At 39.3% G+C, this 17,933-nt stretch overlaps 1 protein-coding gene across 8 annotated transcripts in view; it reads left to right on the forward strand.

The window, feature by feature from the left end:
* The window catches only part of MTUS1 (microtubule associated scaffold protein 1), a gene marked incomplete at both ends in the record, with an annotated part of 140,624 nt that overhangs the window by 39,133 nt on the left and 83,558 nt on the right, over window positions 1-17,933 (forward strand). For all 8 annotated transcript variants that reach the window (XM_081045442.1, XM_081045452.1, XM_081045447.1 and 5 more), the window contains 2 exons: window positions 973-3,213; window positions 7,300-7,495. In XM_081045442.1, coding sequence (XP_080901568.1) covers window positions 1,111-3,213; window positions 7,300-7,495 — 2,299 coding nt within the window. The remainder of the gene's footprint in view (window positions 1-972; window positions 3,214-7,299; window positions 7,496-17,933) is intronic.

Genomic DNA, 17,933 nt, shown 5'->3' on the forward strand with positions numbered 1-17,933 from the left:
GCCTATTCATGACATTTCATGTAAATAGTATCACATAATTTATAGTCTTTTGTGACTGGCTTCTTTTACATTGTATAATGTATTTTATTAAAGTTGTAGCATCATATCCATGTTGTCGTATGTATTAGTATTCCATGCCTTTCTGTTGCTGAAGAATATATTCCAGTGTGTGCGTGTATATTGTGTTATCTATTTACCAGTTAATGGACATTTGGGTTGCTTCCACTTTTGGCTGTTATGAATAATCTGTGAATAATCATGTACATTTGTGTACAAGTTTTTGTGCGGGTATTTGTTTTCATTTCTTTTTAGTAGATACTTAGGAGTAGAATTGCTGTGTCATACAGTAACTCTTAACATTTTTAGGAACTTCCAATAGAGTACCACTTTATTAAGACTCAATAACTTTGAAAATGGAATATGTTTGAGATAGGGAATGAAAGCAGGGAAAAGAGAAATGCAAATGCCCCAAATCCTCATTGATCTTTAGCTCATTTGTTGTGCCTGCCTGGTCTGTTTGGTAATCACTCTCCATGGAAACAGTAGGGGACCCTTCTGAAAATGAAAAGGGCATTGTTACTAATTATCTTGGGACAATAGGCATAAATTGGGACTGTCCTAGGCAAGTTAGGACCAATGGTCACTCTGTCAACCACCAAGAAGGCAAGACTGTTGTCAGATTTAGCCTCCTTCTCTCTTGTGACAATTGAGAATTATCGGAAGTAGGGAGAAAGCATCTCAGATATGAAGTCAGACACAGGGAATTTTATCAATGTCTTTGTTTTCCATTTTGCCTGATGCCCTCTGTTGAAAAATTATCTTTGAAAGGGGGTGATGCTTTAGTTAATATCGTAATTATCCATATCCATAGTTGTAGGTTCTAAATGTAAAAAATAAGGTGACTGAAATTAGTCAAGGGGTCACATTAATTTTTATAATATTTACTTGAGTTAATCATTTTATTTCTTCTAGGGAACAAGTCATTTCAACTTCAGATCATCTTAGCTTTCAACTGTGCTGAAAAATTTCGGAGACAGTTTTTCCTTCCTTCTCATTTGAAAGAATTTAAAGAAGAAATAAAATGGCAGAGGTTTAAAGTTAATATTCAGGATGAATGATGATAATTCAGATGACAAGACAGAAGATAAACTGCAGTCCTTATTTATCAGTGATAAAAATGGAAACACACATGCATACAACAAAAAATCACCACCTACACAAAACTCTTCAACTGACAGTGTGAAGTGGAATTCTGCCAACCCAGAAGACGACATGGTAGTTGATTATGAAACCAACTCTGCTGTGGACATTGGTGAAAATATTTCTTTGAATCCTGAGTGTGTTGAAGTACGTGATCACCAGAAGTCTTCAAGTGATTTCATTAGTAAGGAGGTATTACATATGCAAGATTCCACATGTCAGTCTTCTGCACAAGTTGTAAATACGAAAGAGCCTGAGTACCTGCATTACAATTATCATTCCCTAGAATCATTTCAGGACCAGAGTGTTGAGACATCTCTGCCTTTTGTGTGGAAACCTAACGATGATGATTTGAACTGTACAGACTGCCTAGCTGCCTTGGAGCTAAACCAAACATTTGACATGAAAGTGGATAATGTTAACTGCACCTTTATAACACGTGATGCCATTGGAAAAAGTCAGTCTTTGAATACCACTGGAAATCTGCAGCCTACTGGCACGAAAAGTGGAAATAAATCTTTATCCTGTTCCATTCCTACATCTTCCCATTCTGATAAGATACAGGTGAGAGGAATGAGTTATGATAGAGTTAGCTTTGAAGACTCTCAAGTTACAGGATCAGAGGTCCAAGACACAACGTACACGGCATTTTCTGATGCGGTGATGCAGCCTGATGTTTTTGTTCCAGATATTGGAAATCAGTGGCAGTATTCTTCAGGAAATGTCACCAGTGAGTACACAGATGGGCCACAGCAAAGACTAGTTGGAGATAAAGAGATACAAGCTCTAACACCAGTTTCTGATGGCATGGATGTTCCCAATGGGTCTGTGTTACAAGAGTTCTTTTGTTTGTCTAAAGATGAACCAAATAATGAGACACATTCAGAGAGCTCATACGGGCAAAAGGAAATGGGCCAAAATCTAAGAGAAACAGTCTCTGATTGTCTTATAGATGATGAATGCCCTTTACTGGTGTCGGCTTTTGATAAAAGTAAAACCCAAGTGCTGAACCCAGAACATAAAGTCACTGTGGCTGAAGACACACAAATTATCTCCAGTGAAAAAGATTTGGGAACCCCAAATTGTATGGTAGAATTGATACCAAGTAGCCCACCAGGACAGAAGGTGGTGGCTGCTTCATTGGAACTGACTTGGGATGCTAAGGATATGGTCATTAACACAGAAAATACAATTTGCATGTCAACGCCAGTCCTAGAACCCATGAGAGCAACCTTTTCTATTTCACCTATTGAAGCGACAGAGAAATGTAGTAAAGTGGAGAAGAGTAATCGAGAGCTTAGAAATTTACCAAACTTGAAGGGGGCACCTATGAACATATCTAAACCTAATCTAGGAAAATCAACAACCAAGACGAATACCCCTATAGGCAGCAAAGTTAGGAAAACCGAAATTATAAGTTACCCAAGACCGAACTTCAAGAATGTCAAGGCAAAAGTTATGTCGAGACCAGCATTGCAGTCCAAAGACCCAGCTTTATCAAAGGTCACACCCAGACCTCCTCCCGTAAGCAGTGCCTCATCACCCTCATCAGTGTCTTCCTCGAGACACTTGACAGTTTTGAGCAAAACACCACGGTCTGACCTGAATGCAGACACAAAAGCAGAAATCCTAATTAACAAGACACATAAGCAGCAATTTAATAAACTCATTACTAGCCAGGCTGTGCGTGTTGCAACTCATTCTAAAAATGCTTCCCACAAGGTTCCAAGAACAACATCTGCCGTGAAATCAAATCAGGAAGATGTTGACAGAGCAAGTTCTTCTAATTCAGCGTGTAAGACTGGGTCTGTGGCTACGTTTTTTCAGAAGATCAAAGGCATATTCCCTGTTAAAATGGAAAGCCCAAAATGTTTGGAAATGACATATACTTCCAACATCGATAGGATTAGCCCTGAAAAGAAGGGCGAAAATGAAAATGGGATGCCTATGGAAAAACAAGAGCTAAAAAAGGATCTTATGAATGAGACCTTTGAATGTGGTTCTCTGTTTCTGGTAAGTGAAATTTTTGCCTGCTTCAGGGAACGGTGGAGGAACCCGAGAGATGTGTTAGCAATTGGTTATCCCCTAATAGTCAATAATGTTGCAGAATTAGGTGTGCAAATCTGTTTTTAGGTGTTAATATATTATGCAGTAATTCTTTCTCTTGTCAGTACATTTTAGAGTGTTAACTGGAAACCTGCATCCTGGGGGAAAAAAAAACCCTGAAGTTCATTATTTTGTATTGAGTATTAATGTTTCTTTTGCTTTAATAGTAAGCTAAAAGAACAAGTTACTTTAATATTTTAGTGTAGTTATTTGAAGTTAAACATCTGATTATAGTTTATGAGAAAGAAAACGGTTTGTTTATGAAATTTAAAATGTATTGGGCTACATTTAAGAAATGGCTTTGGAGTGCTGGTAAACAGTGCTGGTAAAAATAACTCCTGATCTCTTGTTGAGGAAGCAGCTCTGGGAAGTGGCGTCCTCTCCTGTGAACAGGAGTATTCTGGATTCTGCCTCTGATCAGCTAATGTGACTTTGGGCCAGTAATCTTTTGAGACCCAAAGGTCACATCTGATGTCTCTTGCAGCTTTCATGGGTTGATTCCTCCTCCATAAAATAAATAAAACCTGTTTTATTCTCATATATAGTGAAAGAGCAGTATGTTTTCTATAGCACCTGTCAGATATTTGGGGGAACTAGAGAGTTCCACTTAAAAAAGAATTCACGTGAAGTTCAAAGATTATTTTTCTTTAAACATACATAAGTTTTGACAAGAGCGTGAAGAAACTAGTTTTCTGAGTTTTAAAAACACTTGGCAGGCCACTCTTGGGTTGTGCGTACTCATCCTCAGCCCTGTTTTTGGCAGAGGGAACTTAGTGTATTTTCAGTGCACACAGGCTTTTCTTGGGCTTGTGTACTGTGCACCAGGAATGGAGGTAGGTGTCAGGGCAGGAGGCAGACGGGAGACATTTGTGTGGAGGGCTCATGTCGAGAAGAACGGAGCATGAAGTGTGGTCAAGTGCTCAAGAGCTGTTTAGAAGTGTTTTCAGGGTGCATAGGGGATTGTTAGGTCCTTTTGCAAGGAAGGTTAGGAAAGACTTGATGACATTCTTGAGCTAGATCAGTTTAGAGATGTTCTGTCTCTTACCATCTTTTTTAGGAGGAGTGATACACCACAATTATGTCTGAAGTAATGGGCTTGCCCATTATTTCAAAACTCAGATTTTAAGTTCTTTCGAAGTCCAATGTAGAACTAATTTTGTATCATTTGTAATTTGATGCTTTGCCAAATTACATTATAACGTCTGGTAATTCAGTATTCTTAGTTTGGTGTTTATAGATAGACACAAAAACAATACATGTATTCCTCCTTGATTTATGGGGGAGCTTTATTGTGTATCTATTGCCAACTGCCGGCAGAACTAACATAAAGTTTCTGTAAGTAGTATTTACCTTGAATATAAATTGGCTATATAATTTTGAAATTAGAAGTTTTTGTGATGTGTGCATTGAGTAAAGCTGAGCTTTATATTCCCTATGCAGAATGAGAGCCTGTTTTTCAGGCTCAAGATGTGATACTGAAAAGGTGATAGAATCACAAGATTAAAATGGATGTCAATACATCTTGGAGAAGAAGCACTTCTTAGGAATCTTGCAGTAGGGGTTCCCATATTTTCAGAACTGACTCCTTTTTACATATCAATTGGTATTTAAAAAAAAAAAACGCAACACCAAACTCAGTCTTTTCCCATGACAATGTCTTAAGCACAATTTCCTCTAATTTTTTTTTTTTTCACTTCTTACACATTTACCTCTATTTTACTTCTTACACATTTCCACGTATTGGGGGACGAGGCAGGGCAAACCATTGCAGACCATAGGCTTGGTGCTAATTGCAGGGAGCTGAAGGAGTGAACATTTGTTTCATGCTTTACTCAAACGCCTATGTTTCTTGGTCACTTCAGCAGGACGCAAAGGCTTGAAATCTGCCCTGGATCTGGGATGAGACAGTCCTAGAAGGATTTTTCAGTGTGCTCGGTTGGTGTTGGGCTAAATTGAGCCTTGAACTGACTGAATCCGTAGGTGGCCTACAGTGTCACAGATGTTTGGTCAGTGTTTATCTGAAATTAAAGACAAGTTCTCATTTGGAAGAAGGAGTTTGATTTTAATCTGGGGCAGGTTGAGCATAGCTACTGATGACAGGTTATGTTTTGGTGATCATGTATTGGATAAAGGGAGTGGTGAATTTTCTACAAGGAAATTAATTGATATTTTTTTCAATGCCCATTCTGGACCAAACTCTTTGCTCAGGTATCTTACATATTTTGTGTCCCTTAGTTTTTCCAGTGATATTTAAATGCTTTATATATTATCATTTACTCTTTCCAGTAACAGCAGGGCAGTTGTTAGCCACATTTGGAAGCTTCAGAGAGGTTACTTTGAAACACAGCTACTGAGTCATAAAATTGAGATTCAATTTCAGGTCCTTTGACTTGAACCCTGGTCCTTTGCGTTATGCACCACAGGGTTTCAAAGTCTTGTGGAATGTTGGCCCCGAAAGGCAGAGTAAGTCTGATTTGTTAAAGATTCACTTTTGTAAGTTGGTTAAAAGTTTGCTTTACTTTCTTTTAAAAAGTTTTCTATGAGGGATTGCCTTACCTGGTTTTACAGTAGAGGTGGAAGATCTTTGAGTTCGTGTAGAAGTGCCTGCTTTTCTTGGCCAATTTTATGTTGCTTTCCAGTGTTTTCTTTAGGGATATTACCCTATTAAGTTAGTTTTTAACTCATTTAGTTTATGAATTCAACTGCCATCAGCCTGGGGGTTAACATATCTCTATTGGAAATTATCTACTTATGACTTATAAAACAAAGAAAGAAGGGTACTAGTGGGCGGCGATATGCAGCTTAGATGTTAAGAGCATAGATTCTGGAGTTAAATGTGGTTTCAAATTGTAGCTCCATCGTTCACTAGCTAAGTGACCTCAGGCGAGTAAGTTAGTCTCCACGAGGCTCAATTTTTCTTTATGTAAAGGGAGAATACAAATTATAGTTTACGGCACTAGAATTTCTTCTTTGAGTAAGGCTCAGGCTCTCATTTCTGATATGTAGAATGGGAACATTGACTGGGTACCTACTGTGTGCGACATATAATGGTGACTATTGGGATATAGAGAAGAAAGCCCCTGACTAATCCTAGTGCGCAGAGCAGTGGGTCCTATAAGAGAGTAAACCAAAACGGGATGTTAAGGATTAAGTTGGGGCTTTATATAGGCTGCTGTGCTGCAGGAGTTGGAATGGAGTGGTGGCAGTGGGGACGGTTAACAGGAAGGCTTTTAGGGGAGATACCATGCTAGTCACTAGCTGGAACTAAAAGGGCAAGTATGAATTGGAAGGGTATTGCGAATGGAGGGAATAATGTGTCCAGAGATGAAGAAACAGGATATTCTCATTAAGGGGACTCCAGGTAGTAAGTAGATTGGGGCCAGGAGTGCAGAGCCACGAAGAGTAAGGAATCCGCTGAAGAGGATGGCAGGGGCTGCCCCATCCAGAAGGGCTTGGCGTACCTTATGAAGAAGAGTTGACTTTATCTGGAAGACAGAGGAAAGCTGCCTAACTTAGTTTGGACTTTAGAGAGATTACCTTAGCCATAGAGCAGAAGACGAATTGGAAGCTGGTGAGACCAGAAAGATCCTGAGGACATAGGTCCATAATCTTGGCAATAAATGATGCAGGCTTATCCTGAGGTGGATGGAGAAAGGAGAGAACGCCATCAAGAGGGGGTTAAGAAGGAAGAAAGGAAACACCTAGAAATAGCTTTCATTGTTTAAGTTGGGTGCCACGGTATGTTGTGGTGAATTTGGAAAGAGGTCAGTTTTGAGATGGGTGGCTAAAATCAAGTTTTAGTCACCGCTTCATGTTGACGAGTTGAAGAGCAAACTATGAAGAGTTTGACTTTTTCCACAGTAAAAATGAAAATTAAATATTCATCTGGCATACCTGGGCTGAAACAGATTGTTTTTCACATAGCTAACACCACAGGGAAATGTTATGGGGAAGGTGTGATTAGGACTAAAACCTTAACGATTCTCTTTACAGGGTTCTACTTCAAAAACTGCAACCCCCTCAGGCAGGAATGTACCCAAGCCTGGCTCCTCCAGTTTGAGGAAGACACCAGGTCCAAAAGCTAAAGTGGGGCCTTCTGTCTCCTGTTTGAGGCGGAATATCGACAGCAGAAATCTCAATTCTGATCGAGCTTTATCTTCTCAGAGGATCAGGCGTGTGTCCAGTTCTGGTGAGAATAAAATAATTCAGTTTTGCCTTATAGCAGTTTATGAATTATTCCAATGTAAAATTAGGCATATCAGAAAGCAGAAAGACGGGTTTTGGTTTTAGAATTAACACATTTTGTCATTAAAGCATTTAACCTTTTGTGGATTCACCTCTTACCCAGGGAAGGTAGAAAAAGAAGTAGAAGACACAGCCCTTATCGTTGAGCCATGTAAAGGCCAGTCAGGAGAGATATATGTATGTAAACCAACTTAATAAGCTATTCAGAAGCATGCATGTATAAATATACAACTGGGTACCTGTTATGAATGAATAATTTTATTTTTAAATTTTTAACAAATAGGTAAGTGCTCCCTAACATGTGTTATAAGCTACATTTATAATGTACCCCAACCACATGTGAAGAGGTTAGTTTTCTCTCGAATTTTGCTGAAAGATGTATTATAAATCTTTAGGGATGTAAGCGTGACTACAAAGTTAAACTTTTCTAATGTGAACTTGATGTTAGTTTGTGTTTTAGAAATAGTTTTAAAATCATACTAGGTTTATGAAATTCAAGAACTTCAAGAATAGCTGTTAAGTGTCTTACTAAATTTGGCAGGTGTACAGCTTTTTCTGTGTGACAAATCAGAACAGGAAATGGAAAAATCAGCCTATTTCGTAGGGACTAAGACAAACAGCCTGCTAACCATTCCAGCTGACTGAGCATGCTCTGCAGGGAACACCCCTTAGTTTAACAGGTACAATCTTGGGCAAATTAAAGGCATGTCAGAAAGATTTAGAAGTAAGTTCTCTTGTAAAAATAGTGACTACTACTGAATGGTCTAAAAAAAAAAAAAAAAAAGAGTTCCTCTAACATTATGTGTCCTCACATGTGAGAACGCTGTATAGAAACTAACAAAACCAACCAAAGCTCAGAGGGTCTCTTTACCTCTCTACACCTGGGCATTTTTAGGCTTTATTTTCCAATCCTATTATGAAGCCTACTGTTGTGAGAAGCCTATAACGTGCAGAAATGTTTTAAGGGTGATTTATTTTGATTCAGGCCTGACATCAAGGTCCTGAGGTTCTGAGGCACAGACCCAGGAAGAAGTATGGGTGGAGGAAAAGGGATTAACAATACGTTTCCATTACCGTTTCCATCAGTCAGCTTGAGGAGTTCATCCTTTGGGAGAAAAACGGAAGAGAAGCTACAGACATTGGGCGAAGCAGTGATCCTTATTTCCGCTGTTGCTACCGTGGGGGAGTTGAGGCATAACTGGGAGTTGGTTCTTACTGTTGTGTTGCCAGATTGATAGGAAGCTCCTTTCCTGCTTGGATGCGAGGAGTACTCGTGGCTTGGTGGCACAGAGAGCCATGGCCTCTGGCAGCCTGGTCTGTAGTTAGGAGCCCTGTGTCCTAGCATTGCTCTGGAACCCAGGAGCTGCCTGAGCAAGCAAATTGTTTACCCTCCCTGGCTAAAGCCTTTGCATCTGTGGAGTGTGAGGGTTTAAGAATGTCAGGCACTGTCACCTTTTGCAGTCCTTACCATTCTAGGGGCAATTTAGAGCTCGTCTAATTTTCTGGGTGGTGGCTCCTACTGGTGTGATTCTCTGGACCACATGAGACTCAAATCTCAGAAAACCTGAAGTGCATCTACTTTTCAGAAATTAGGCTGATACCCAGGGTATATTTTAAAAGATGGGATTCTTTTATGTAGGGAACAGTTCCACCAAAGAATGAAGCATTAAGTCCCCTTACTGTATACTACCTCTAAGGCAATTTCATGCCTTAAAGAGAGAAAAGTAGGTCTGTTTAGTCATAATGAAAAGATGGGGAAATTTATTAAGCTTTTATTAACCTGTATAAATACAATTGATAATTAAGTTATACATCCAGAGTTGTGAATCTGTGTTAAAAACTATATTTTACCTGATGGTTTTCTATATATAAACAGAAAAAAAAAAATGTAACCAGAAACTTTATGGATTTGCATTTGGGTTTTATATTTTAACTGTTGTAAGACTGACTTGATTTTGTTATTTATATTTTTTTTTTCAAAAAATGAACAGCCACAAACTTGTTGGGATGTTCACAATAAATCGAGAGGTGTTTGTTGTGGGGGACAGGAAACTTAATCACCAGAGTTAAAAGTAGAACAGAAAATAGAGGAGCAAAAACAATGTGCCCTTAGATCATTGAGAGCATGTTGCCATTTACTGTACAATGAAGTGTTTGTGTATTAGAAAATTGAAACCAAATGGATATCCTCTGTACTCATACAAAGTTACTGCACTGAAAGGTAAGCAGCGGGAATGTTCCAGCCAACCTGGGGTTTTCAATTAATCCTTTCAGAGAACCTAAACAGAAAACCAGAGCTGGAGTTCAAATGGACATTTTCGTGATGCTTTAAAATGAGTGTGAAAAAGAATTGTAATTAAACCCAGTGGGCCTGTTCCATTTGTCACAACCTGGATATATGTATGAAACCAGATTATAAGTGATGATAACCAACAAGTCCAAAGGATATCTTTGCTTTTTTGGAGTATCTCATCAAATAAGAAGAGATAGTGAGGAAAACTCTTTCTAATAATAATTATAATGCCAATCATAGCAGGTCACACTTATTCAATGTTTTCCAAGTTCTAGGCCCCTGTGTAAATCATTTCACCTATAAATTCATTTAATCCTCACCATAGTTTTATGAGGCTTATCTCCGTTTTTACAGATGAGGAAACCATCACAGAGAAGTTAAATACTTCGTCAAGGTTAACAGCTAGAAAGTAGCAGAGGTGGGATTGGGTTCTAGAGTCCGTGCTCTTTTTTTTTTTTTTTTAATTTTATTGAGGAATATTGGGGAACAGCGTGTTTCTCCAGGGCCCATCAGTTCCAAGTTGTCATCCTGCAATCTCGTTGTGGAGGGCGCAGCTCAGCTCCAAGTCCAGTCGCCATTTTCAATCTTCAGTTGCAGGGGCACAGCCCACCATCCCAAGTGGGATTGAACTAGCAACTTTGTTGTTGAGAGCTCATGCTGTAACCAGCTGAGCCACCAGGCCACCCTAAAGTCCATGCACTTAAGCTTCACATTATTAGTCTAAAGAAACACTAGTAGTGTGTGACCATGAGTTTTAAAAAATTAAAATTTTTATGCTCCGCAAATGACTTAGGAATTGTGGCATTTGTTTTTTGAGGCCCTTGGCTTGAAATTCTGAATCAGTTTACCATGATATAAGTGATTTTACAGGGGTATTGCAAATTAATGCTGCTGAATACATGACAGCTTAGTAAATACTTCATGATCCATTGAAGTATCTTCAGAGATCTGCCTGCCACCTCTTTCAGAGGCAATACCAGGTCTTACTAGGTTTTAGATTATAAATGTGTGTGTGCCTTCAGACAGACATGTAATTGCCCTTCCAGTGACCAGCCTGAGCCAGGCAGGATTACAGAAATAGTGCAAAATACACTCCCTGTCCTGTGAATCCTTTAGCCTACCCTGGGAGGGCAAATGCGTATTTATGCAGTAGTCCCAGAGCAGCACAAAGGGGTGTATGTGTAAAGGGTATGGAAAAGATATGGAAAAGGCTCCCACATGCTTTAAAACTTTGGAGAAAAAAATGTTCTGGGGATTGTCTGATTTTACCAGAGCCTAATCTAAAAGGCTTCATGAAAGAGATGGTCTTTAGTTTTCTTTTTGAAAAAGAGAAATAACAATTCAAAAGGGTACACCTTTGTTTTAATCCAGTTTATTGTGGGTTAATAAAATAAATTCCTCTCCAACCAGGAGTACATCCCCAACTTGTAAAGACTTGCCTATCCTGTTGGTCTCCTTTTTTGCTAAGTTGTTTCCTTCTTAGTTGCTTTTGTAAACTGATTTTTTTTTGTTTGTTTAGTGTTAAAGGGAATTTAAAATCTTTTCAATTTTTTAATATTATTTTAGCCTTTTCTAGGCTTGAGTTTGAGGGAGAGAAGAAGCAAAATTATGAGAAATTTATTCACGTGCTCACATAAATTCATTATTAAAAACCAGAAATTGACACGTTATACTTACGCTAAAAGCTAACTTTAATGTGTTGCTTGTAGATATTTTTTATATTTGTATGTAATTAAAACACTTTTTAAAGAATGTATCTTAAGGTTTCTTTACTTATGATAAAAATCATAATAGTACTGTAGTGATGTGTTTTGAGTGCGAATGATAGGGCCAGGCATTGTTCTAAGTTTTCTAAATGCATCATTTCATTTAATTCTCACAGCTCCTGAGGTATAGATACTATACTTATCCCCATTCTACAGTTGATCAATTGGAAGTTTTGAAAGCTTAAGTAACTTGCCCAGAATTACCCCAGGGAGTCTGGTCCTGGGATATCTGCTTTTAACCTCTAGTATATACCTGCAGTAGTCCCAGCACACTGTTATTCCTTTAACAAGCAGCTATCGAGTGCCTGGTGTGCTGAGAATGAAGAGTCACAAGAGACAAATTCTTGCCCTCGTGGAGTTTGAATTCTAGTAAGGCAAGTCAGAAAATAAACTAAATACACTGTTTAGTATGTAAGATGATGATCGGTGTTGAGGAGTAAAACAAAGACGTGAAGAGTTAGATTTTTAAATAGGGTGGACACAAATGGCCTCACAGAGCAGGTAACATTTGAGCCAACACCTGGAGGAGTAGGAGGAGGGAAACATTTGGACATCAGATGGAAGGACTTTCCAGGCAGAGGGAACAGCAAGTGCAAAGTCAAAGTGAGGCAGTGTGGGGGTGCCTGTGGAACAGCGAGCTGCCCAGGGTGTGTGGTGGGGCCTGGGGCCTGGCGAGTGAGGTGGAGGCCAACCAAGCAGCGCCTCGCGAGCACCTGGGAGACAAGTGTCTCACTTCTCTCCCTTACTAATGACACCACTGTAAATTCTTAATCGTTTTGCAGGTATTCCTCACAATTTTTCTCACTTGGCAAGTAATTCTAGAGAACATTGCTATATGGAATGATTCATAAACTATGTTTAATATGTAACTGTGCAGTCTCTATTTTTCCGTTCAAGAAATGTTTTGAGTGCCTGCTACGTGCTGCACGGTCTTCTAAATTCTGAGAATACAGGCATGATTAATACCCTTTTAGTGAGCTCACTAGTTGGAGGGGGAGGTGAAAAGGGGTGTTTCAACAGATCATTTGAATGCAAACTCTTCATTTTTTTCAAACCCCTGCTGAACGATCCTGGCTTCTGTGACATTTTGCATTTATTGGGCTGTACTGTGATTATTTTCTTGCATATCTGTCTCCTATAAAACTGTGAGACTCATAAGGATAGAGTCTAGGTCTTAGTTAGTTTTATATTTTCCAGTGCTCAACACAGTGTCCCTATTATGCAACAGGTGTTTAAAAATGTTGCCTGGCTTGATCTGAGTGGAGACTTGTATGAAGTACTGTGTGTTCACAGTAAATGGACACCTCTAAGCCTGAGGGAAGACTGGAGAAGAACAGTGACATTTGAACTGGCTTTGGAATGTTCCTGGAGGAGTTGGCCAGGCATGGAAGGTTTCTGGCATCCCCAGGGTGCAAACGTAGAGTTTTGAAAGGATGTGGTCTGTATGGGGAGAGTGAGCATGCCATGAGCAGACTTTGTGTCGGGGTAAGTGATAGATGAGCCTCAGGAAGGTGAAGTCAGGTCAATTCTAATAGTCTAGACACAAACTCAAGAATCATACCAGTATTGGGGAATTGAAAGCAGAGTGAAAATATTAAAAATGTTTTTGAGGAAGAGGATCTGGTGGGTTCTATGGGTTGTCAGTAGTCCTAAGTGTCTTGTTATCTTTCTTGTTTCGGTGTTCATGAAGCAAAATAGGGAATAGAGTAGCAAGAAGAAGGGGTCAGAAGAACAGTGGGTCTAGTTTGGGTCATGCTGCATCGAAGAGACTAAAGACTGAGAAGTACTTCAAAGAGGTGTGTGCATGTTTGAGGTGTAAGACAGTACAAATGTATAGAGGCTAAGGAAGCCTCTGCGAAAAGAGCTGATAAACATAGAGCGACAGGGATGAATGACTGTGACAAGCAGGTGACGGAAGTATCGGGATGGATCCAGTGCACAGGCAAGTAACTCTTTGCAATAAAGAAGGCAATGGTGAGTCAAGTTATGTTGGTTTCAAGTGTACAGTTCCGTAACGCATCATCTGTATATCCCCTGGTGTGTTCTCAGTTCTTCCATCACCATGTATTTGACCCCCTTTACCCTCATCTACCACCCCCTCTCTCCCCTTACCCTCTGGCAACCACTAACTATTGTCTGCGTCTATGGGTTTTTGTTTCTTTATTTGTTTGTCTTGCTCATTTGTCACCCAATAAACTTTAATTAAGAAAAAAAAAGAGAAAAAGGCAATGCAGCAGTGTGTAAATATAGATCCGTTTGGAGATTAAATAGAGGTTTTAAAAGTCAAAATTCAGAGTAGCAACTGTGGAGAATGGGCTGGGCGGCTTCTTTCATTTTCCAACTCACTTTGATGAAGTTAGGTGATTTTGTTCAAGTGAGTTTGTGCACATGTTATTGATTTGTTTATTTTTGTAATGTTAGAAAAGAAAATAGACTTAAGAATATGTTCGGTTTTGAGTCTCAATGATCTCATTCTCCAGAGTAGCTCTGCTAATGAACTTGGCTTCTAATGAGCCAGTAGGCTCACCATGTACCTTCCTTGTTCTTATTAGGAATTCTTAGGGTGAGTGCCAGGTGAGCTCATGCAGACCAGGTAAATAAATTTGCTGATGAACATATGAAGACCCTTGTTCATCTTTGTATGGTAGCCATGGAAAGGAGGCAACCCCTCTAAGTCTTTGGTTTATTACACCCTTGGTTGCAGGACACATGTTCCCAGGCCCGTGATTTATGGAGTTGATGTTTGTTTAATTTCCACCTGAAGCAGCAGACATCTTGTGAACACACTTGAAGAGGCAGATACACCATGAACACTATGTTTCTATGTAATTCAGGTCATCAGGAGAAACTTGCTTTGTGGGATGTTCTTGTTTCTTCGTCAAATTATCACCCTGTTAAGAGTTATGTTTTTGTTGTGACTCGCTTGTACTGCCGTGACTTTTTCTTTTGCATTTACTCTTGAATTTAAGCAAACAGTGATGGTTACGTAAAATACAGTTTCTTGTACCCTATTCACAAAATATTGCCTTGGCTAACTCAAGAACGTGGAATGCTAAAGTCACATTTTGCCATACACCAGGGGTGCCACAAAAAATGTGTACACATGATTTGTATTCATCTTTTGTTATCGGTGTATATTGAGTATTACAATTTTAATGCAGTTTTTTCCTTTCTTAAAATGTGTATACTTTTTGGGGCACCCTCTGTATAAATGTAGAGTGTTACTGAATTGTTATGTTCTGGAAGATAATTCATTCACTTAACAGGCTGTATGAGAGCGTATACTGTGTGCGTCACACTCTAGACCGTGAGGAATCGTGGGATGAGTAAGACATGGTTCTTGCCCTCCAGGTATTATCAGCTAAATAGGGGAGACGATGAGTTCATCCCTAATCACGTCTGCCCTTAAAATACTAAAACAAACGAACTATAGGATTTCAGAAGGGGGTGGATAACCAATACCCAAGTTTGGTGAAATTCTTTCTTGCTATGATAATAGGTAATTCTATAGTAGTATAATAGAGGTACAACCTTATATAAATAAGGACTAGTCTTAGTCTAGTGTTGATGCTTTGTGCTATTTAATTATTGCCACTGAGACCCCAGAAATAAAAAGGATATATATGGAGGGAAGCATTTTTCTGGACTTGGCGGTACACTAGGAAATAGGAATGAAGGAACAGTTAGGGTTGAGAGTATAGAATGTAAAGATTGAGGACATTCAGTACAGATATGTAGACAGATGGAGAAGAGCATGTGGGTAACTAGGACACAGTGCGTTGGTGTTCAGGCAGTTGGCAAAGCACACAGGGCCAGACAGAGAGCTCTGGTCTGTCAGGGTCAGGAAGGGAACGTGGGACCATTGCCCCAAGCAAGGCAAACCTTATTCTACCCCTCGCCTATCTGGAGTCACTAGTTAATTTGGATAGCTCATCAGGTTTCCACTGTCCCCTTCCCAGTAGACTATTTAAAAAATATAGTACTTGAAGTGAAAAGTAGGGAGGAAAAAAAATAAGCCTCACCTTTAATCTCATCAATCCAAATAGTTTTGAACTTCATAATTTATAACTATTCGATGCCTTTTCTTTTTGCACATTCTCATGCACAGATACATATATTTAACAGGGACAAACAGTTCCTAGTATTTTAGAGACTCCATACCTAACAGTCAGTAGGCACTTTAGTTAATTGAATTTTCTTTTTCATTTAAAGGTATTGCGCCTATTTTCCTAGATTCTTACATATTCTTTAATAACATGATTTTAAATGGCTTTACAACATTTCATCATCTGAATGTGCTATGATGTATTTCTTCAGATTCCTTTTGACATTAGGTTGTTTCTAGTATTTTTTTAGTATATAAACAACTCAACACTGAAGAACTTCGTTCATAAGTACATGAGCTGGTATGCTAAATTCCCTGGCTACATTCCTTTTGGTGGAATCAGAGGGCGTGGCCTTTTTTAAGGCTTTTAATTCATGTCACCAAGTTGCCCTTCAGAAACAGCATACATGTCTGTGCCCCTACTCTGAGTATATGAGTGTTTTCCCAACATCCTGGCCAGTATTTTGGCATTTCTAGCACTCTTGCCAAATATTTACTATTTAGGAAAGTGCAAAATGTTATTTTAATTGAAATGTGCTTTGCACTCAAATACTTATTGAACAAATGTTGATTCAAAGATCAAAGTGCTGAGGTACAGAAGTGAATAAAGATCAAAATGCTTCCTCCTTGAAATTATATTCTGTGGGAGAGAGACAGGCTATCGATACACAAGTAAATAAAGTATATAAGATGTTTGATAGTGTAAAGTTCTAAGGAGAGATGAAAAATACTAACACACAGAAAGGATATGAAGTATGTGTGTGTATGTGTGTGCACGCGCATGCACACACGCATGTGTGAGACGGGACAGAAATTTTGGTTAATGTGGCCAGGGACAGGTGGCTTTTGAGTAAAGACCAGCTATATGAATATCTGGATGAAAACCGTACCAGTCAGAATGAACAGTAGGTAGAGTCCTCTCAGGTGGAGTTTGACTAATGTATCCTAGAAATAGCAAGGAATAAAGAGGAAAAATGCAATTGGAGGTGAGGTTTGACAGGTAGTGGAGTGCCAGGTCATGTACAGTCTTGAAAATTATAAGGACTTTGGCTTTTAACCAAAGTGACTTAAATTTTAACAGGATCACCCTGATAGCTATGTAGAGAATGCGTTGAATGGGGGTGAGGACCAGGCTGCTCAGCGAGGAGGCAGTGCTATAATCATGACAGGAGGTTGTGGCAGTGGGGGCTGGTCAGATTCTAGGTGTACACGCTGAAGGTCAAATCAACAGGATTTTCTTAGATGCGATGAGAGGGGTGAGAGCAAAAGAGAGGAGTCAGAGATGACTATGCACATTTTGGTGTGAGCAGTAGAAGGGTGATGTTGCCATTAATTAAGATGGGGATGGAGTTGGAATTGGATATCTGGAGTTCAGTTATAGAGATATTAAGTTGAGATGAATAGATACATAAGTGAAAGTGCAGAGTAGAAAGCTGGATATAAAGTCTAGAGTACATAGGAGAAGCCTCGTCTATGGATATACATTTTGGATTCATCAACATGAGATGGTACCTAAAGCCACTAAACTGGATGAGATCACCAAGAGAGTAAATGTAGAAGAGGACAGGTCCGTGGCACGAGTGGGGACCTCCTGCAGTACTACAAAGTATCTCTGGGATACGCCTAAGCTTTCAAGGGCTAGGGAGATGAGGAGGAATCATAAAAGAGACCAAGAAGGAACAGCCAGGAAGGTAGGAGGGAAGTCAGTCAAGCGTGGTGTTCTGCAGTGGACATTGAAGCACATATATCTTTACAGATAAGCTTTATTTATGGTGGCCGAGATATGGAAACAACCAAAGTGTCCTTCCATAGATTATTGGATAAAGAAGATGTAGTATATGTGCACCTGGAATACTACTCAGCCATAAGAATAATGCCATTTACGACAACATGGATGGATCTTGAGATTATGCTAAGTGAAATAAGTCATACAGAAAAAGTCAGGAACCATATAATTTTACTGATATGGGGGATATAAAACGGAAAACAAAGGAACAAGACAAACAAACAAAAACTCATAGACACAGATAATAGTTTAGTGGTTACCGGAGCGTAAGGGGGGTGGGGGGGATGTTAGAAGAGGGTAAAAAAGATCAAATATATGGTGATGGAAGGAGAACTGACTGTGGATGGTGAACACTCAACATGATATATAGATGATGTATTACAAATTGTACACCTGAAACCTATGTAACTTTACTTACTATTATCACCCCAA

The sequence above is a fragment of the Rhinolophus hipposideros genome, assembly GCF_964194185.1.
Source record: "Rhinolophus hipposideros genome assembly, chromosome: 4".
Lineage (NCBI taxonomy): Eukaryota > Metazoa > Chordata > Mammalia > Chiroptera > Rhinolophidae > Rhinolophus > Rhinolophus hipposideros.